General features: G+C 39.0%; 2 protein-coding genes across 2 annotated transcripts in view; one reads left to right on the top strand and one right to left on the bottom strand.

The window, feature by feature from the left end:
- Nucleotides 1-11,228, top strand: part of LOC119978597 (LHFPL tetraspan subfamily member 5 protein-like) — a 214,734-nt gene extending 203,506 nt beyond the window's left edge. The window contains exons 3-4 of the mRNA XM_038820366.1: nucleotides 10,293-10,338; nucleotides 10,635-11,228. Coding sequence (XP_038676294.1) covers nucleotides 10,293-10,309 — 17 coding nt within the window. The 3' untranslated portion in view covers nucleotides 10,310-10,338; nucleotides 10,635-11,228. The remainder of the gene's footprint in view (nucleotides 1-10,292; nucleotides 10,339-10,634) is intronic.
- Nucleotides 11,229-16,745: 5,517 nt separating this feature from the next.
- Nucleotides 16,746-22,215, bottom strand: part of LOC119978596 (SRSF protein kinase 1-like) — an 86,258-nt gene continuing 80,788 nt past the window's right edge. The window contains 2 exon segments of the mRNA XM_038820365.1: nucleotides 16,746-18,730; nucleotides 21,482-21,574. Coding sequence (XP_038676293.1) covers nucleotides 18,546-18,730; nucleotides 21,482-21,574 — 278 coding nt within the window. The 3' untranslated portion in view covers nucleotides 16,746-18,545.

The following is a 22,215-nucleotide window of genomic DNA, read 5'->3' as shown; positions in this document are numbered from 1 at the left end:
GCTTTGTGTACACCCTTCGCTCAGTCCACAAGCATGACCCCGAACTTCCTTCCTTTGCTATTTCAACTCACCATCTTGCTCTCATGCCCACATGTCCATCCTTGGCCTGCTGCTGTGTTGCAGTGAAGCCCAATCAAACTGGAGGAACAACATCTCATCTTTCGCTTGGGCATGCTACAGCCTTCTGGACTCACTTGAACAACTTTAGACTGTTGAACTTCCTCCTTCACCTTGACCATTTTTAAAAAATCAAATGTTTTTTGTTTCAATGCAATCCCGCTCCCCACAAAATCGTCTATCATTTTTTAAAGTTTTTCTTTCACTGAACACTGACTTTTGTTCTCCTATTAAACACATTCTGCTATCTTACCTTTATGCCACTATCAGGATCTTCTGTAGTCCTTTACACCGCCATTAACACTTTGTTGGGTGCCCTAAACATCTTTGTGCAATCGTTCCTAGCTCGCACCCATCTACTGATCTGTTCTGCTCCACTTCCTTAATACAGTATAAAATCTATCACATTTCTCCCTCTTTAGCTCTGAAGAGGCACATGAACTCAAAACATTAACTCAGTTTCTCTCTCCATAGATATGCCAGACCTGTTTTTTCCACCATTTTCAACCTTTAATGTAAATTTCCAGCATCAGTTTTCATCTTGTCCTGCTAAGGATATAGCAGGGGCAGATTCTGGTGATGGGGTCTTTCCTATAGAAGATAAATTGCATCCATTATTTTTTGCTTACGTTCAGGTAGGAGAATTGCTCTGCAGGTACTCTGGGCAGATGTGGTCTCCTGCTAAAGGCTCTTCTCTCTCTTTCTTCTACTTCCCTCTTCCAGCAACTTGTTGAATTGTGAGTACAACAAAATACTTCCAGCAACTTGTTCCATCTTATGTGTCTCTATTCATTTTCCAAGTTATGCCGCATTCCAAGGGGAATTACTACTGGCACACACCTGTCTAGGAGCAATAGATCTGTGAAAATAACTTGGTGCAGCAAAGACTCCTCCAGCATCTGCTGACTTTTACAATTTTAATAGAAAATTCGAAACACTTGTGGAACTAAAGCTCTTCTTAGGTGCTTTGCATAAACCCTTGTGTAACAAGCAGCTAACCTGCAAGTAATTGATGATCCTTTTAAATCATTTTGGGGGCTGGGGGGGGCGTCCTTCCTACATTTGAAAGCACTTTCAGTTGTGCAAGTTTAAGAATGGGGCTGTTGGAACATTAAATATTGCACACTGATTAAAGCCACAATTTTCTTCTGTTTATTTGCAGCAGCCACTCACTTGTGCACACACACCAATGTCCTCATCATCATGACATTGTGAGATTCAAGCCAGCATGTGTGTGCACTGCAGATATCATTTTGAATTGCTGTGGGTACTCAGCATCCAAAAAATAGGCATAAAGAAACCCAATTTCTCACCCTATATGTTTAGTTCCACTGTTCAGACAGCCAGGGGCAGCTGAAGTGTAGTATTAGAACTCCATCTACTGTGTAGATCTAAAATTCCAAGTAAGAGAGCTGAATACGATGGTGTTATACAGCACAAAACATTCAGGTACAAGCAATTCGGAAGGCAAATGGAATGTTGCCATTATTGCAGGGGGCGGGGGAGTAAATAAGTAGGGAAGTCTTGCTACAACCATATAGAACATTGGTGAGACATTACTAATGTAGGACAGCACAGTAGAATAGTGGTTAGCACTATGGCTTCACAGCGATTCCCGGCTTGGTTCACCGCCTGTGCAGTGTCTGCACATTCCCCCCGTGTCTGTGTGGGTTTCCTCCGGGTGCTCCAATTTCCTCCCACAAGTCTCGAAAGGCGTGCTGTTAGGTGAATTGCACATTCTGAATTCTCCCTCTCTGTACCCGAACAGGCGCTAGAAATGTGGCGACTCGGGGCTTTCCACAGTAACTTCATTGCAGTGTTAATGTAAGCCTACTTGTGACAATAAAGATTATTTTTTTAAAAGATTGCTGGGTACAGTTTTAGTCTCCTTACTTAAGGAAAGAAACAGCATTAGCAGTTCAGAAAGGGTTCACTAGGCTGATACTGGGATGACAGGTTTGTCTTTCATGGGAAGGTAAACCCATTCTCAGTGGATTTAGGAATATGAGGGACTTCCTATTGAAATAAGCTTGAGGGGCTTGAGAGGGCAGATGCTTCCCATTGTTGGAGAATCCAGAACTAGTGGGTGCATATTAGAAGTAAAGGGTCTCCTATTTAAGAGAAATGAAGAGGAATTTCTTCTCAGGGGGTTGTCCGTGGAATTCTCTTTCAGAGAGTAGGGGAGGCTGGGTCAATGTATATATTTATGGCCAAATTCAATTTTGACCCTCAAAATTGAATTTGGCCATAAATATATACATTGACCCAGCCTCCCCTACTCTCTGATTTTTGAACAAAACCAAACTTTACTATACAAGTACAGAAAAATAAAACAATACATATCTCAGACTCTTACCATGCAGCAAAACTATATGAGGTACATGGGAATTAACAGTAAAATTCAAGGTGTGTGATATTGCAAAAGAAGTTAACAGGCCTAGTGGTGTGGCATTTACTGATAACTCTTATAACACTAACTGATATCGTAACATTCTAACTCACCAAGAAAGTCCCAGTATGGAAATTTGACTTAAAAGACTACCTTTTACCTTTTTTAAAAGAAGAAAATGTGGAGGAACAGTCACAGAACTACAAATTAGTTTCAGCAAGAAAATAAACATTGACCAAACATTAAAAATAGTTATTACTCCCACTTATCTTGACAAATACACAGATTTTAAGATTAACGTGGTATATCTTAAGCGACGCCACGTTCATTAATAGTCCCTTTTAAGCACACAAGATGGATGTGGTCAAATAGATTCTTCACTCTGAATGTCAAGTATAGGTGGATTTCACTTCAGAATCCCCCCCAGATGATTGTCATGTGAGAATTTCCAAACTCCACTCTCTTCCCCCCAAAAAAACACTTAATAATGCTTTCTATTAGCGGTTTGCATTCCAAAATCCAGTGCAGGTTTTACAGGTAACTGTTAAACAAAGCTCTTGTTCCACTTTTAACATCAAACCAAGTCCACGTTCGTCTTGACTTCTGTATAAACTGAATTTCTTGGATCAATATCCAGACTCTTATTTTTTTAAATATATATTTTTTTAAATTTAGATTACCCAATTATTTCTTCCAATTAAGGGGCAATTTAGCGTGGCCAATCCACCTACTCTGCACATTTTTGGGTTGTGGGGGCGAAACCCACGCAGACACAGGGAGAATGTGCAAACTCCACACGGACAGTGACCCAGAACCGGGATCGAACCTGGGACCTCAGCGCCGTGAGGCGGTTGTGCTAACACTAGGCCACCGTGCTGCCCTTTCCAGACTCTTATTAAAACAGCATCAAATGTTTGATGTACCTTTGAAGTCTGCTGTCTCATTTTAAATCTGGTTATTCCAGTTGTCTCCAATTCAAGAAAACAGCTCTTCCTTGTATTCTATGAACAATACCTTGGTCTCTATTCTCTCAACACCACAGTCCTCCTAAGACGTTATTTCTGTCCCAATTACCTGGTTATCTGGAATGGAACGGATTCCTTAGGAAGCTTGCATCTTTGAAACTCCCTTGTCCTGTCCTGCTTCTCTTGGCAGAGTTGAAAGATATTCACTCCCCAGCATCCTGTCTCCAACTGCAATATATCCAGCTAAAACTAAAATTTCAAAGCTTTTCTACCCTTAAAAGAGCCTCAACTTGTGAAGCAATAACTGCTACTTCTATTTACTCGACGCCCTTTCTAAGCACAATAGAAACACAGTTGGAATTTAATCAACTCCCACACAAATAAACACCTTTGTCCAGCATAAATCTAACCATAGGTTTTATCCTTCCAAGCACAGAAACATTAAATTAAATCCCCTTAAACTATTATTTTAAGATCATAAGACATAGGAGTAGAATTAGGCCACTCAGCCCATCGTGTTTGCTCCACCATTCAATCATGGCTGACATTTTTCTCATCCCCGTAACCCCTGATCACCTTATTAATCAAGAATCTCCAATCCCTTATTAATCAAGAACCTATCTATCTCGGGCTTAAAGACATTCATGATTTGGCCTCCGCAGCCTTCTACCGCAAGAGTTCCACAAATTCACCACCCTCTGGCTGAAGAAATTCCTCATCTGTTTTTAAAGGATCGTCCCTTTAGTCTGAGATGGTGTCCTCTGGTTCTCGTTTTCCTACATGTTCAAACATCCTCTCCACGTCCACTCTATCCAGGCTTTGCAGTATCTAGTAAGTTTCAATAAGATCCCCCCTCATCCTTCTAAACTCCAATGACTACAGACCCAGAGTCCTCAACCGTTCCACATATGACAAGCTCTTCATTTCAGGGATTCTTGTGAACCTCCTCAGGACCCTTTCCAAGGCCAGCATATCCTTCCTTAGATACAGGGCCCAAAACTGCTCACCAAATGGGGTCTGACCAGAGCCTATACACTCTCAACATGAATGCTAACATTGCTTAAGAGAACCTTGAACAAGAACTCCTAAGTCCCTTTCAGCTTCTGATTTCCAAAGCATTTTCCCATTTAGAAAATAGTCTATGCTTCCATTCCTCCTTCCAAAGTGCATAACTTCACTTTTCCACATTGTATTCCATCTGCCACTTCTTTGCCCACTCTCCTAGCCTGTGCAAGTCCTTCTGCAGTTCCCCTGCTTCCTCAATACTACCTGTCCCTCTGCAGATCTTTGTATCATCTGCAAACTTAGCAACAGTGCCATCAGTTCCTTCTTCCAGATCGTTAATGTATATTGTGAAAAGTTGTGGTCCCAGCACTGATCCGAGGCACACCATTAGTCACCGGCTGCCATCCTGAAAAAGCCCCCTTTATCCCCACTTTCTGCCTTCTGCCAGTCACCCATTCCTCTATTAATGTGAGGATCTTACCTTCAACACCAGTCTCCTATGCGGCACCTTGTGATCGGCCATCTGGAAATCCAACTTGATCACGTCCACTGGTTCTCCTTTGTCTAACTTCCTTGTTACCTCCTCAAAGAACTCTAACAGCTTTGTCAGACGTGACCTCCCCTTGACAAAGTCATGCTGACTCAGTCCTATTTTATCTTGCACTTCCAAGTACTCCGCAATCTCACATGACTGAAATCAGGCTAACCGGCCTATAATTTCCCATCTTCTGCCTCCCTCCCTTCTTAAACAAGGATGTTACATTAATCACTTTCCAGTCCTCTGCGACCATCCCTGCCTCCAGTTATTCCTGAAAGATCACCAATGCCTCTAAAATCTCCTCAGCTATTTCTTTTGGAACTCTGAGATATAGTCCATCTGGTCCAGGTGATTTCTCAACCTTCAGACCTTTCAGTTTCCCCAGAACCTTCTTAGTGATGGCCACTACACTTACCCGAGCCCGATTCTCCTGGAGCTCTGGCATCCCACTGGTGTCTTCCACTGTGAAGACTGATGCAAAGTAACTATTCAGTTCCTCTGCCATTGCTTTGTTTCCTATTAGTCTCCAGCCTCATTTTCCAGTGGTCCAATGTCTATATTTGCCCCTCTCTTACCTTTTATACAATGAAAGAATCTCTTCCTATCTTCTTTCATATTACTAGCTTGCTTGCACTCATAGCTAGCTTGCACTCATATTTCACCCTCTCTCTCCTTATTGCTTTTTAGTTGTTCTCTGCTCGCTTTTAGAGGCTTGCCAATCCTCTGGCTTCCCACCAATTCTCACCACTTTATATGCTTTTTCTTCTGCTTTATGTTGACCTTGATTTTCTGGTCGTAAGCCATGGATACCTTTTCCTCCCCTTAGCATGCTTCCTCCTCCTTCGCATAAATTTCGGTTGTGCCTCCCAAATAACTCCTGCCATTGCTGTTCCACGGTCTTCCCTGCTCGGCTCCTTTTCCAATCAACTCTGGCCAGCTCCTCCCACATGTCTTTGTAGTTACCCTTATTTAATTAGAAGGCCGTTACATCTGATTCCAGCTTCTTCCTCAAACTGCAGGCTAAATTCTATCATATTGTGGTCACTGCTCCCCAAAGGTTCCTTCACCTTCAGTTCTCTAATGAAGCCTGCCTCATTACACGTTGCCAAATCGAGAATTGCCTGTTCCCGAGTAGCCTGTTTTTTTGGAACAGGCTGTTCCAAAAAAAACCCTCTTAGATATTCCACAAATTCCCTTTCTTGGGATCCACTACCAACCTGGTTTTCCCCGTCCACCTGCATATTTAAGTCCCCCTGTGATTATTGTAATATTGCCTTGTTTACATGCCTTTTCTATCTCCGGATTTATTTTCTGCCCCACATCCTGACTACTGCTAGGGGCCTGCACGTAACTCCCATCAGGGTCTTCTTACCTTTGCGATTCCTCAAATTTACCCACAGAGATTCTATGCCTACTGACCCAATGCAAATCCCTTAAAACTACCTTTGCTTTCCTCACAGTAAGGACAGAAGACTTAACTCAGCTATAACCATTCTCTAATTTACTTAGTGGCAATAGTTTCAAAAGTAGTGAAAAAAAAAAATATTTGTTACGCAAATATTTTTCAAAATTACTATATTAGAGTGCATCCAGTATAAGGGAAAAGTGACATCTTTGCTTCGCTACTACGAAGACTGATCATGATTAACTGGACTGCCACTTCTTCCAGCTATGAGCTGCTAATTAACGCAAGCCCAGTTCATTTATATTGGGAAAGGCAACCACATCAGCTTGTGACAGCAGAGTGAGTTCTGCATGTAAATTTCTATTTTGCACTCTGGAATATTGCAATTTTTGTTGAAGGGCCCAGTTCGAATTAAGATGGAGGATCTATAAAATGGATCTGCATTCTCAGGCAGTTTCTGAAGGATTAATCTTTCCACCACATGCACCTTTCTTTTATGCAGATCTGACAAGTTAGAAATAGAAACGTCATGGCAATGAACTCTGCTCTTTCCCAGGCAGGCTGAAATTTTCTGGAGCCATATCTACTGGGGGAAATTGACAGGTGAATATTGAAAACATGCACAAGAGGAACATGCTATTTGCACTGTGAACTTGGATACAGGGTCCAGCTGCAAAAGGCTCTGGTGTCCAGTGATGTTAGCAGGCGAGGTGGGGGTGGGATTCTCTTTAATCGCAGTTCAATAATCCTTATTGAGATACAAAGTCACCAGGAAGTGCAAGTTAGAACATTTGAGTCCATGCAGAAGGCAAAGGGAGAGAATTAAAGGGGAGATTGCAGGGAGGTCAGAACAAATGTTTTAAAAAATATACATTTTCCCAATAAAAAAAATCACCCATATTGAAATCTTACAGAATGAGACACTACAGTTGTAGAAGTAATATTCATTGCCAGAGAGGTTAGGCAACAACTAAGACATAGCACACAATTAAAAATTCAGTTGCATTTGAGTGCATAAGCTTTAATCCTTTCTGCCATATTTACCGTATGGATCTTTCACACTGACACCCCTAAACTCAACACCAATTGATTCCTGGATCTTTTAGTAAATTGCCCACACAGCAGAGTTTCTGGAGGACGCAACTTGGTCGGTGAGATTTGGACAATTGATGGCTGTCTAACAGCGATCGTCATTAGTTTCACCGTTATTTCTGCCATAAAATGTAGACCAATGACTCATACAGTTCACATCCTCTCAGAGTGGATGCTGGTAAATTTAAGAGGAGTGTTTTAAATGAAAACAAAAGGTGCTTGTGGGAATGAGTAATTGCTGGGTTGTTGCAAGAAGGAAAATCTATTGTGGCTGTCAGGTTGAAGATTAGTTCTGAAAAAGGGGATGAAAAAGGGGCAAAGTGTCCAAAATGTTAAACCTGCCCAGTGTTTCCAGTATTTTCCATTTCCAATTTAGATATTATAGAATACGCATAAGGGACTGGCCTGTGAAAGCCCTTTGAAGAGAATTCAATTTTATTCGACACCTCTGTTCTTTTCTTATAGCCTTGCAAATTTCTCCTTTTCAAATCCAAATCCAACTTTTTGAAGATTACTAATAAATCTGCTTCACCACCATTCAATCAAAGCATTTCCGATCGTAATGCGGTGGTAAAAAACATTGTCGATCACCTTAAATGTGTGTCCGGTCTTCAAAATATACACCAGCTTTCAATGTGGCACCTTCAGTTACTGCCTTCCCACAGATCTCCAGGAGCAACAGACAGGTGAAGGCACAACTGCCAGATCTAAGATGGGTGGCCAAAACAGCCTGTACTTCCTTCAATTTTAGCACCTGTAGTCAATCACTTTAAAATGCTGTGTCACTAAAAATGTGAAAGTATTCCGGCGCCAAGCATTTTATTATATTGGATGTTTTGAGCATAAAAGTTCTTGATTCAGAGAAAGACCAAGTATGCAAGTGCAGCAAAGTAGTGGAAGAGTTATACTATACTCCTAAAATTAACCGTAATACAAGTCTTTTCATTGATATCATCCCTGAGCTATCGTTTCATGAAATTTCAGAGGAAAAGTAGTTTATTCGACTCTAGTGTACTTCACTCTTTTACTCACGAGAAACCAGACAAAAACAAAACTAGATTCTTTATTACCATGCTACAGCAAAGGGTAGTGGCATTGCCAGTGGGACACCAGAGAACAGATTCAAGAATGGTAGATACACATTGAGATTCTGTGACATGAAATTAGAAAACTAGCAGCAAATGATTGGCATATGCTATGTCCAATCATGACCATCGATTAAAGTTACATCATGCACAGTATGAGAATAATTTAAGAAATAATAATTTAGAGTACCCAATTATTCTTTCCCAATTAAGGGGCAATTTTAGTGTGGTCAACTCACCTACCCTGCACATCTTTGGATTCTGGGGGTGAAACTCACCCCTAGAGGAAGTATGTGCAAACTCCACACGGATAGTAACCCGGGGCTGGAATTGAACTCAGGTCCTCAGCGCCGTAGGCAGCATTGCTAACCATTGCACCACCCACTATGAGAATAATTAACCAATCACATCAAAAGGTCCTCATGCTTAATTAAACTATCCAATCACTACAAAAGCACATACATGCTGTCCCCTAATGTTTGCTATAGGTTCCCACCATCAAGAATGTGGATATCAATTAGCCATCCTGTCCAAGTATAATGTTATTTCCCAGATTAATGGCCTGCTGTACTAACAATTCTGGATAGCTACGTTCTCACTCCGCGACAGTTTAGCACCACCAAAAGATCCCACACTGTTCTCCTGTCATCTTTGATAAACAACATATGGCTTATTTTCCTTGGGCCCAATCACTAACAAGATATATCTTTGGGCATACTTCCTATAGCTAGCAACCTCAGCTAAACAGCTTGTGTGTAATACAGATCGATACAGAAGTGTTTTAGCCCTTCAGCACTTATTGGATAACTGAAGTTGTAAAACGAATTTCAATACAAGGTCCAAAACTACACCCATTCAGGAGTCATATCACATGGCCCTCCAGGCTAGGAGAAATAGTTACCCGGTCATGCTGGAACTGCAAAGCTCTTCCATCAATCAAGCACCATCTCCGAACAAGGGCTCCGTAAAGGTGAAAGCATGGCTGCCATCTACACTTTCTACTGGAACTTCTGTACCAGTGCCTACAAGACTAATTCATCTCTACGGACCCATCCCATTGTGGGATTAAAATGAATTATCCAGCATCAGTCTTCATCCTGCAGACTCTGGAAGAATATACCATTGGACATTTTGATACCAGACACACATGAAACAGTATTTTTTATTTTCTCTATGGTCTTTGCCCTGCAACCCTTTCTTTCCATGCCTCTTTTATTGTATTAAATGTACCAGGGGCTACGTAGTGACACCCCTCCTCCCATTTGGGTACAAATAACCCTATCTCACGTTTGCTGTGGGATTCTTAATAGAAATTGGTCATGCCAAAATTCAGGTGCTGGGAAAAGTACACAATCATTCAAAAGGGGAAACAAGATTAAAACACTTTTGTTTCTGGACAGCTGGAGGAAGAATCAGGGCTGTTTAAATTAACCCCCTCCTGTTATAACGTGCTAACAAAAATGAAACTGCAATAAGGACTCAAACATGGCTTAGAAAAGGGAGATAAGAAAAAGAATTATTCAAGGCAAAACAGTGAACTTTTTGACATTGATTCTTTCACAGCACTTATTGCATTTATGCATACTTCTTTATGTTAATCTTAAAATTCTATTATATGTGTCGGCTCAAAGTCGATCAGTAATTTATATGGTAATCCATTCCAAGCAGCTTATTGCATTTATTTCCTGTATTTCAGATGCGGACAATGCCTAAAGGAGACATCAACATTTGTATCAATTATGGTAAGTCATCCATAAATCCCACACAGCTGCAGTCTTAGTAAAAAATGGCATTCTTGCAGTGTTGGAACTTTGAAACAGGATTAAATATTTAATTTACAGGAACCAAGTTCTTCTAAAATTATGCAATATATTCTAGATATCAGGTTTAAAACTAATCATATATGTGAAGCTTTTTGTCTCATTGAGACCACTCCAGCCTTACAGGCAGTTTAGTAGCAAACCAGTATTGCACTATTTTGAAATGTGACCCTGCAGTAGAATATTTCTCAAAGCTGTATTCTTTTGTTTACTCCCAGAGCTGTTCAGCGTGCTCGTGACATTGGATCAAAGAGGCTTCAGTATTCTCCCTAGCAGGTGAATTACATTGCAGATTCCCGAAAGGAACAATACAGCAGTTTGTACCTCTGTTCAACTGCATTTGAGTTGTAATAGTCAAAATTATGAAATGTGATTTACTTTGATTCATTCCATTGGAGGCAATGCTACATGGCTGGAAATCAGAGGATTAATGTGTTACAAGGTTTTAATTCCTGCCACTGTGTTGATACAAATGAACCTCATTAGGAAAAGTACTAGCATTGGTATCTTTAGGTCCAAACTTAATGAAGTATCATGGTTCTGTACTGTGTGTATACTGTATTGAATGTATGTACCTTAAACTTTGACAAGTAGTTGCTGCTAATCTATGATGTCTTAATTCTTGTGGTAAAAAACTAGTTAAGATTTGAATGTTTCAACGTACATGTTTTAATTAGATGTGAAGAATTAATATATGCTTCAAATGTCATGAGAGAAAATATTTCATTACAGCATTTTTGAACAAAGATTGCAAAGCATAGGAATAGGGGATGGGTTCTTTCTAATCGATTGCGGGTGGCAACAAAATTAGTTTTAATAAAATAAGCTATCCAACACCCCCCCCCCCCCCCCCCCCCCCTCGCCCCCCTAAAGAAAAGATTAAAAACTTCCAATGCCATTTGCTGCGTTCAAATGTTTGTTGAAGCAGCAAGTCAAATTATCCAATTGTCTACAGGATGCCAATCTGGATTGCCAGTCTAAAATCTAATGTCTGCTGGCACTATGAATTTAACTCTTGCAGGCAAGCTTTAACTCGCAGGCATATTTAAAATATTTCCTATTGAGATCTTGGCAATGGAAAACTTTTAGAAATACCAAAACATGATGCAAGTACGGCAAGTATTAGTGCTGAAGTTTTTTGCTACTCAGAATTACAGAAATCTTGCTAGGCCTGGCAATTGACAGCTACAGCTTCAGAGCTGGTCCTCTGACAAAATGGTGTTTTATATACATTGACACATAGGCAATAGCAACTGGCAATGAAACTATCGCCCAAATAACATTGAACAACGCCACTTGTGTTCAACTCAAGAATTTCCCCGGCCCAGTCCTAGTCCATAATCGATTAACATTTCACAAGCAAAACAAATTAGTTGTTTGCAGACTATTGTATAGAATAATTTTATAGCTCGTAATGCCTTAGAATGAAGACAATATTAATAAACCCAGAGCACTGCTTTCATGCTTTGAGATTTTGACCACCTCACATGACAATTCTTCACAATATGCCAGACTATTACACTCAACATTTTAACATAGAGATGTGTTTTGCACTTTAGTGATTAGAACATCATCACAAAATAATGGACACAAGTTTAACAGTTGATGCATACACATCTATTTCCCCAAGACAAATGTTTTTTGAAGAAATGTCCCTATTCACAAGAGTAGAAGGGCATGACAGAAACCTAAACCAAAATTTGACTCTGTAACTGCACTGTTCTAGTATTTTATACTGGACTTGTGCAGGGATTTATAATAAGCACTGTAGTATTCCTAAAAGCTTTGGAATGTCACATCTTTATACACTAACCCACCACTGGAAAGATGCAACTCCAAAAAATAAAACTTATGTAACTCACACTCTTCTACCAATCGCCATCTTGTCATGCTTTGGGTACACATTCAATCAGCAATTTGTTGAAAGATTATAGCATAAATATGACAAGAAAACCTGGCTTTTTCAGCAAGTTGTTTTATTTAGCATGTTTTAAACTTATTTTTAAAGAGATATTTATAACAAAAACACCAATCCTGCAGTGGTATTGGTGACAAATAAAATGTTTAAAAATGCAGCCTTCAGGAGGAGCCTGTCAGAGAATGCATACTGCAGCTTCTATTTTCATCTATCTTGAAATCCTTGTTCCAAATGGAAAATGTAAGTCATCTTGGTAGTAACACAAACACTGCATTCATGCCTTAGCTGTTAAAATTCAACACACGAGACTCAGACAAGGAAACTGTCCTGTAATTCATTGAAAGATATAAAAAAAGTGCAAAGCTTTAGAAATAAAGTGTACAAAACTTGCAACAACTTGGAATAATGTTGGTAATATATTTGCAATGCTTTCCAGGTCCACAACCAAAAATCCGGTTTAATATCAAATCAATTCAGTAATCATGCACGGTGAGGTTTGTTTGTACAAAGAGGGGGGCGCGAGGTCAGAGTAGTGTGGGAGTATATACATTCTACAGTAGAACAATAAGCATTACAAAATGAAGTCACATGCTACATAATGCTAGTGTCAGATGAGCATTAATTTTACATAATTGTAGTTTGAAACAGTATAAAAATGTAATTTATTACATCAATTCAAAAACCAAAAACAGATTAAAGAATAAAGCTCCCAAAGTTTAGTCTAGATCTATTTAGATCTTATAGGAGGAAAGCTTGCTGGCTATTTTCAGATCTGTAAAATACAAGAAGGGCAGCACGGTGACACAGTGGTTAGCACTGGTGCCTCATGGCAACGAGGTCCCAGGTTCGAGCCCGGCTCTGGGTCACTGACCATGTGGACTTGGTACATTCTCCCCATTGTTGTATGGTTTTCATCCCCATAACCCAAAGATGTGCAGATTGGCCATGCTAAATTGCCCATTAATTGGAAAAAATGAATTGGGCACTCATTTATTTACAAAAAATACAACACGAAATATTCAACGGGCAAGTCATTCAGCCATCATCATAATAAATAGTGGTGCAGGCTCCAAGGGATGAATGGCCTCCTCCTGCTTCTATTTTCTATGCAACTTAATCTGCAAGTAGAATAATAATTATTCATCGAAAATCATGCATGTTGAATGATGCATTAAATACCAAGAGTCGCAATGTTATACCCAACCATCTTTCATCATTTCTGGAACTATGGTGCTACATAGAATAAGCTCAATAACATTATCCAACAGAGACAAAAACCATGTGCTTGCCAGTTTTCTTCTTGTGCACATTCTGGGAGCAGTCCAAAAAACAAATTCAGCTCAACTGCAGTCATTGATTGGATAGGAACTCATTTTATCACTGAAGTGTTCTTCAACAGTGTTCTCCTGCTCTTGTGCCAAGACATTTAAATAACACTCCACTCCCAATTTCAGTCCCTGCTCCCGAATACAGATTTAAAATCTCTCAATCCAGTTAAAATAAAGGTACAGGAGGAAGAGCTTCTATTTAAATAACAATAGAAGAGTAATATGGAGTGAAAGTAGAGGAAACTGAAGGGATGTGTGCGCACGTAACACTGCTGCTGGGTCTGTGCCTTTGTAGAAATATCGCCGGGAAAGAACTAGCCCCGAGAATATGAGCAAGTATATAACCCAGGATTAAGAAAATTAACCCACAAGGAGACAAGTCTTGTATGCAAATATTGCAAAGTGAATTTAATAGATTTTACTAATTACATTTAGAGCAATTTAGGAAAGTCTTAATTATTAGAAATATGGCAACTAATTGTGCTATTTTCTCTCCAAATATCAGACAGAATGCGAGACATGGGACAGTGAAAACCACTCTTGGGGCCACAATTAAACACTTTTTTTATGACCAACACTGGCTAATTATATTCCCAGTTGTTTACAACACTATCAAGTGAGTCAAAATGGTTTCAAGTAATAACACAAAAATTCTAGAAACACTCAGACCTAGCAGCATCTGTGGAGAAAAAACAATTAACCCTCTTGGGTGGACAGCCCCCCAATTTCAGGCATGCATTGTTGCTGGCTTAAAACCTGAAACAGAGCGAAGAAATTGCAACTTCAGTTTTCAAACAATGCAGTTTAGCATAAGCCTGTTGAGAGTTGACATCTTTTTACGATTTTTTTTATTTTGCAAGGAAGTCAATTATTCAGTCACTTTTCCAATGATTTTAGCACTGAACACAGAAGATAGAAGTCACTCTTAAAAGTCAGCAATTAAAAGTCCTTTAGAAGAGGTAACTCTCTTTCCTGGTTAAGACCAGAAATAAGTCAATGCATCTAATTCTCTCAGTGCACAGGTGTTTAAAAAAAAATGTAAATACACTTAAAAATTAAAGCAAATCAAAATGTAGGACTGCTGGCAATATAATTTACTTTGCATACAACCTATGAACTTGATGTTGGTTGTGGAAGGGTTAACAAATGTACCAAGAAAAATTGCCACTTTTTTTGGAACGGGGCACAGAATTCTTTCCAGTTTATTAGACCCACTAATATATCAAAGCTTTGATCCCCTACTCAATAGCTTATACAAAAGGTAGAACCTCCAACAATGCAGGACTTCCTCAGTACTGCACTAAAGCACCAGCTGAAACTATGTACTTAAATCCTGACTGAGTCAGTAGTGCCACTGAGTCAGATTTCTGATCAGTGTTCTTAGTCACACTAATTGAAAGTATGTCCATTCGGATCACAGTCTATTTCCTAATTCTTCCATGGCATGTGCGTGCTACTGATAAGACCACCATTTGTTGCCCATCCCCAATTGACCATGATCCAAGGCCATTTCAGAGAGAATTTAAGAGTCCCCCACATTGCTGCGAAGTCACACCGTAGCCAGGCAACAGCAAGAGTTCCCTAAAATGGCATTAATGAATCAGATGAGTTTTTAAACAACAATTGATCACATTTCTGAAGCTAGTTTTCAATTCCAGATTTCTTTATTATAATTGAATTTGAAATCATGGTGGGCGAGCCCATGTCCTCAGAACATTAGGGTGGATTACTAGTCCAGTGACATCACCACTGCACCACAGGCTCTGCATGCACACGTCTCCTTAGTCTGTTCTTACCAGTATTTTCAGGAAAGGTTACCAAGTTGCAGTTTATTGGTGTATATCAGTTATCAAGGAGACAATCCTGCACTCAAATTTTTAAACTGCACTTGAGGCCAAATAACAAAATCCTGGATCCCCAAAGCTGCAAAGAGATATATAATGCAAATGAACCAGCAAGGCTTTTAAGTCAGACAAAACATTAGTGAACACAACCATGAAAACGGTATACTATTATACTGCAGCCAAAGTCACAAGCCACTGACCCAGAAGTATGTAGGAAAAAATCTATTTATTTCTCCCGTCTACCTACCTTCTTCACCCATGACATGGGCACCCAATTCATTAAATATGCTACGCAAGAAAAATAATGAAAAACCACATAGCATTATTCCCATATTTACTCCTTGCAATGATTTTGCAATTTTAACGTAAGAAATCCTGCAGAGAAGAGCATGCATCTAGTTTAACTATTTTTCACTTCCTTTCAGTTTGGCAATGTTGTTGGTTTAGCTCACTCGCTGGCTTTTAAAGCTGACCAAGCAGGCCAGCAGCACGGTTCAATTCCCGTACCAGCCTCCCCGGACAGGCGCCGGAATGTGGCGACTAGGGGCTTTTCACAGTAACTTCATTGAAGCCTACTCATGACAATAAGCGATTTTCATTTCATTTCTTCCTGTTTTCCTACTTAAATTTAAAAGATTAAAAAAAAATGAAAATCTACGCTATTTCGCTGGTTTTGGAATCCCATCTGTCAATGGTCATTTAAACATTTTTAAAAAGCTGGTTTCCCCCAGTACAGCCGGCATGTGTATCAAGTAGACACTTGTATGACCACCAATTGATCTCCTGAACTTTAATTCTATGATGATTTTTTAAAAATTGGTCCTTTCTCAGAGTTACAAAGCCAATATGCAAAGCGGACAGGGCAAGCCCCTAATCCATCTCCTTGCTTACTTCAAAAACCTACTCAAATTCTAACTGAATGCAATCATATTCTCCGCAAGAGAAACAGTTCCAAGCTGATGAGAGCTGGCACTTCACCTGATCTCAGACTTAGTCCTACTCTTGATTTTAGCCAAAATGATTAGAAGGTGAAGGGACATTGCATATCAACACATCTCTTATGCCTTAAAGATGAATATTAATTGAACCACTTGTAGTATTGCCATTAATGTGATTCTTTCATACTATTTGCGTTAGTTTTAAATATTCCAGATGGATCATTGGTGAAATCCAGTCTGCAACAATTCATAAGTGCAATTGTTTTTTCGGTGGGAGAAGGTGAAGAAAAAGAACTGAGAATAGCGCCCGATCTGCTTTATTTCAAAATTTGCACAATTGGGTTCTTACTGTAAGCAGGAATTTCCAAGGGATTTACAAACGACAATCGCTGCACAATTTTAAATTTAGATTGATCACTGTGGTGCTTTACATAAAAGTGCATTTCCAAAAAAGGAAAAGAAATAAACAGATTACTGCATCTCACAAATGTTGCTGGGACAATATATACAAAGAATCTTTGACAGAATATCTAACAGGCAGTTAATAAAGCAGTTCCAACCAATATAGAACAGAGTTGTTACAGGTGGACTTTTGATATACCTTTTAATGCTCACTTCAAGTGGTAGCAAAGCCATAACCAACACTGCCTGACAATACAGGACAATTGCGACACTGAAGAGCAGCACTTATTCATTTACCTTAGATTTTCTAAATATTCATTAATACACAACCTGGTTGAATATTACTGATAGCAAAATAAAAGGTTTGGCTAGCTGCGTTAGTCAATGCAATTAATTTGAGATGTTTCACAGGATATTTCTCAACTGGGGGGAAAAAAAAATCAACACCTTTTCTGAAGATTTTGGATAAAGCACTAGTTAAGAATAGATACCAGTGTACCCTACATTATAGCCAAAGACATTTTAATTCATTTTTTAAAGGCAGGCTTTCACTGGAAGTGTTTGGACCGTCACTTCTTCTGGTACTGGTTGAGGATCTCTTCCTCCAAAAATAGAGAATGCACGTTACAAACTCAACTTCCTTTCATGTATAATATTCACGTCAATCTTATGCAAAAAGTTCACTTTATTTTTTGAAATATAGTCTGTTCAGGTAAACAAGCCACATTGCAATGCAGTAGAACATGACCAAATTAATGATTAATTCCAGTTGGTTTTCCTGGACTATGCAGTGAAGCAAATTTAAAAACATTTTCTGGACAGATGTTACACAAACACAAAATGGGGAACCTTCATTAGAAAACAGTAATATTTAAATACAATGTTATCATTTCTAGATCTGCAGTAAATATAACACAGAAGGACAAATGGAAAGGATTAATTTCCTACTATATATCTTGTAGCTCTTCCAATAATAAACTGAGATTTCAAGTACTGATAAGTACTTTGGAACTTCAACAGTCACTGACAGAATGTTTTCTTCTAAAGTGCTGTTCCAGGAATGGCAGTTGGGAAGCTGGTAAGTATGAACATATCTTAAACACTCAACTACAGGAGTTACTCAGTCCATCAACCTACCTACAGAAAACATGGTCAGAAGGCCAAGTGCACAGCCCAGATCTTAAGCAGGCTAACTTGAAAGCATGCAGACTGGCCACAAGTCATTCCAAAGCAAAAGCAGTTAATTTACTGGATACCTTAATCTCCATTTCAACGGTCAATATCCTACGTGTAAAACACAGCTAGCTATCTCTTTGGTACGAGTACAAGGTAAGATTTCATCTGGTCTCTAGGTCGTATGCTGACACTTGTAGATTGTACAGTTCTTGGCAAAAGACATTAAATTTTGAACTACTCATTTATACTCGCACTCATCATATACGTTATGAACAGCACAACTGGTGAATGTAGACTAAATTAGTGTTCATTAGCAGCTAACAACCTGCAGCTATTATATGACTAGCATATTTATCTGTAATCCCAACCCCTGCATAATCCCTTTTCTTGTATATATTTTTTCAACTAAATATGTAAAATTTGCCTAAAGATTGGAGTAGCCTATACAGATATAGGTGTACCTGTAAGACAATGAACCAGGTGCTGCACTAGTTTAAGGAAAGAGCAAATGTGAATTTGGTTGCTATGAGTTAAGCCAAGCGTGTCTGAGGCATTCTGCTGCAGTGGCTCGCTTCTCTGGTATCAGTTCCAGCATTGGTAACAGGAACTCTGTAAACGTAGCAGCTTCTTCCTGTGGCCATTCATACTTTTCCACCAGCACTTCATAGAGTCCCCAAGGTTTCAGTTTTGTGATGTGCCTCAGCTCACCTAAAGAGATAAACACCTTGGTGAGCATCTTAAATATTCCAGAATGATGAGCGGAATTACAAAAGATTATTAACTGAGTTTGTGTCATTTTCTTCAATGTCAAAACTTCCCCCTCCATCAGGCTGTACAAGGCTTAGAGGGTACATCATGTCTGGGCCACAGAGCTCTTCAAGGCTGTCAATGTAACAATGACAAAACAGAAGAGCTATGCTCTGGGTATGACAATGGCGTGTCAGGATTCCTCATGTCACTGAAGATGGAACACTGCAGTGTCATCTAAGAAATTTTACCGTAAATTACTCTAGATGAGAAAGTCACATCTTGATTCATACATCCATCCACAAGACTTTAGTCATCTCATTGGCAGGCCTCAATTATTACTCGTGTGTTGATCGTATGGTGTACTGATTTTGGCCCCAAAATTATCTTAAACTTTGAATCCCTGTTTCTTAGCCTAGTTTTGCAACTTAATTTAAAGTAATGATCGAGATTTATCAACTCATTTTTAGTAGTCTTGTCTCTGTCACCTTGCTAGACTGAAAAGCTAATGCTTCACCATTCGGTCTTCATTATTCAGACCCTCAATATTATTGACCAGCCTTATCATTATTCTTTGCACTGGCCCAGTTTAGGAACATCATCCTTGTATCTAGGCAATCAGCAGAGACACAATTCATGGTATAGCCAACTAGAGCACTGTGCAGTTAAGATTACAACTTTATCGGACTGGTGCGCCATTTTGCAATTTCTAACTGACTACTGAATGCTGCTCTACATTTCTGGACCTATTAGAAACCAAGACTATTAAAATTCCTAGTTATTTCTATATACATGGAATAGTCTCACCCATTTTCTTCCTATGCACAGCACTTTACCTACAAAAATTTCATCTGCCAAGACCACACCAGATAAATTTTTAGATTTTCAAAGGACTTTTCATTAAGTACCACAGATTAGTTACTAAAGTCAAAACATGTGCAGTCAGTGTACAAGTAGCAGAATGGATAATAAGGTGGTTGTAAAACAGGAGGGTAGGTACTGAGACTGGCAAGAGGTGGGAAATAATTTTAGAAGATTCAAAGAAACATTGGCATGTTCATGAGGTTTTCAATGTCACTGAAATCATGTTGTCCATGTTTTACAAAGTGCTTCGGACTCACTTGTGGACACTGAATTGGAATTAATCATTATTGAGGAAGATTATTGCAAATTAACTTGTAGCAGGGCATAATGAGGCAACTGAATTTCAATACAAATAGGAGTTAATTTCAGAGGGAAAGCGGAAAGGTTCTGTTAAACCTTGAGTGTTATACACAGTTTTGGTGTCCATAATATAGAAATGACAATGAACTGGAGGCAGGACAGATGAAGGCAGACCAGGATGAAATCATGTTCATGAGGGCAGGCTGAACAGGCTGGAGCTCCTTCAAGAAAATAAAAGGACCAGAGTTAGCCTGGTAGAGGGATTGGAAACTATGAAGTGGTTTGAAAGTGTAGATGTGAGAGATGCGAGAGAGAGTCCAAATATAAAAATAAGATAGGCACCAATAAATCCAAATCGGCAATTCAGACAGAATATCTTTACACGGTGCGATTATGTGGAACTCGCTATCAAATGGGAGGAGTTGAGGTAGCTAGCATTGATGCATTTAGGGAAATGCCAAACACAAGGTTGAAACGATTGGAATGTTATGCTGATACGGTTGAATGAGGACAGGTTGCAGAAGGCTCATGCAGAACATAAACACATTTTTTTAATGCTGCTAATTCGGTTACGCATCTTGCCTAATTCATTCTGCAATTTCTGAGCTGCCTCGACTCCAGTGCCCCTCTTAGAGGGCAACATCTGAAAATATGACCTATTTGCCTGAACCTCATATTTATGTCATCTAAATAAATTAACAGCTGTGGTCTCAGCATCAATCTTTGGGGCACGCCACTCATATCCTCTAAACGATTTATAAATCTCATTAAACGGATTGTAAAATTTCAAACATTTTTGGAATCCTTTACGGACCTGAGCTTGATGCACTATATACGCAACAATCCATAGCAACAGGCATCAATTTAGGCACAATGTTGGTGGCAGGAGAGAAATGGAATAGGTTTGCAATGTGTAACTGTCTATTTATAACAGATCTACAGCAAGAGCAGTGCTGTTTTAATTGAATACAAAATTCCTTCTTCAAAATTTGTACTTCAAAAATTTACTTCAAGTTTTACTTAATAGAGTCACAATTAAAAAAATGTGCAAAGTTAGACTATTACTAAAATCTGAATTTACCTTTTGAGGTTAGATACCAAGTGACATTTCACAAGTGTAAACTATGTACAATTATACAAGAAAACACTACAGACCTAGTTGCTTTCATTACTATTTAATAGATAACCAATTACACTTGTCCTAAACCACATCGTGCCTCTCAGCCCTTGATAGACCAATTGATCTACAAGATCAACATTATTTCGTAGGCCATCACAAATGTGCAACAATTAAACAACTACCAACACTTTACCAATAAAACTGAGCATATTGAAACCTTGCAAGAAGCACAGTAGGTACAATATAAGTGTTTAATAGTTATTACTGCAAATTAACGATGGACTCTTTAATCATGCCTTGGGTAGAGTTACTGAATTGTCTGCCACTGCATTCTCATAATATCCACAGAAACATCAGTCATCTCTCAAATTCAATACAAGTTAAAAATATGTTTAAAAGTCTTACCATTACATTCTTGGATACTTTACCTTTTTTGGTGAAAAATTCCTTGGAATATTTCCCTGCGAGAATAAGCTTCCGAGGCATCTTCCCCAGCAGTTCAATAATCAAAGCAATGTGATCTGCATACAGGAATGTTGACAAAAACAAAGCAAGTTTTAGAAATACAACTTCTACTGCATTTCACACGAGGTTCAGACCCTTGTGTAAATCAATTTCTAACTTTTCCAAACAAAATTACTAGGTTACATCCTTAAATATGGAGTTTTAAGATATAAAAATGCTACCCCCACCATATTAAACTTGCAAAATATTGAAGAATACACAAGAAAAAAGTAAAGTCTATCTGGTATCTGGTTCTACTGGTCGCAGGCAAGTTGTGCTAGATTTTCTTTGTGCCATTCATGCATTCACGCAACTCCCTTTTAAATTGACAGCGAGTTAGGTTTATACCTGGAATGACCTATATTGGATAAATATCAGCTCAATTACAAGGAAAAAACGGCATGGATCTCAAACTGCATTTAGCAATTTATGCAATCGGGCATGACGACCTAGATATAAAACAGATTATCTGGCCATTTACTTAATTGACGCAGGACCTTGCTGGGTACAAATTGATTGCACAGTTCCTACAGCACAGTAGTGACTAAAGTCTTCTAAAGTCTTTAATTGACTGAAAAATGCTTTAGGATATTGTCAAATTGTGAAAGATACTATATAATGCAAGTCCTTTTTTCCAGTGTGCAACATGGTCCAGGAG

Source organism: Scyliorhinus canicula, chromosome 15 (genome assembly GCF_902713615.1).
Source record: "Scyliorhinus canicula chromosome 15, sScyCan1.1, whole genome shotgun sequence".
In the NCBI taxonomy this organism is placed as follows: Eukaryota; Metazoa; Chordata; class Chondrichthyes; order Carcharhiniformes; family Scyliorhinidae; genus Scyliorhinus; species Scyliorhinus canicula.
The sequence above is the reverse complement of the archived record's forward strand: the minus strand, read 5'-3'. Positions and strand labels throughout refer to the sequence as shown.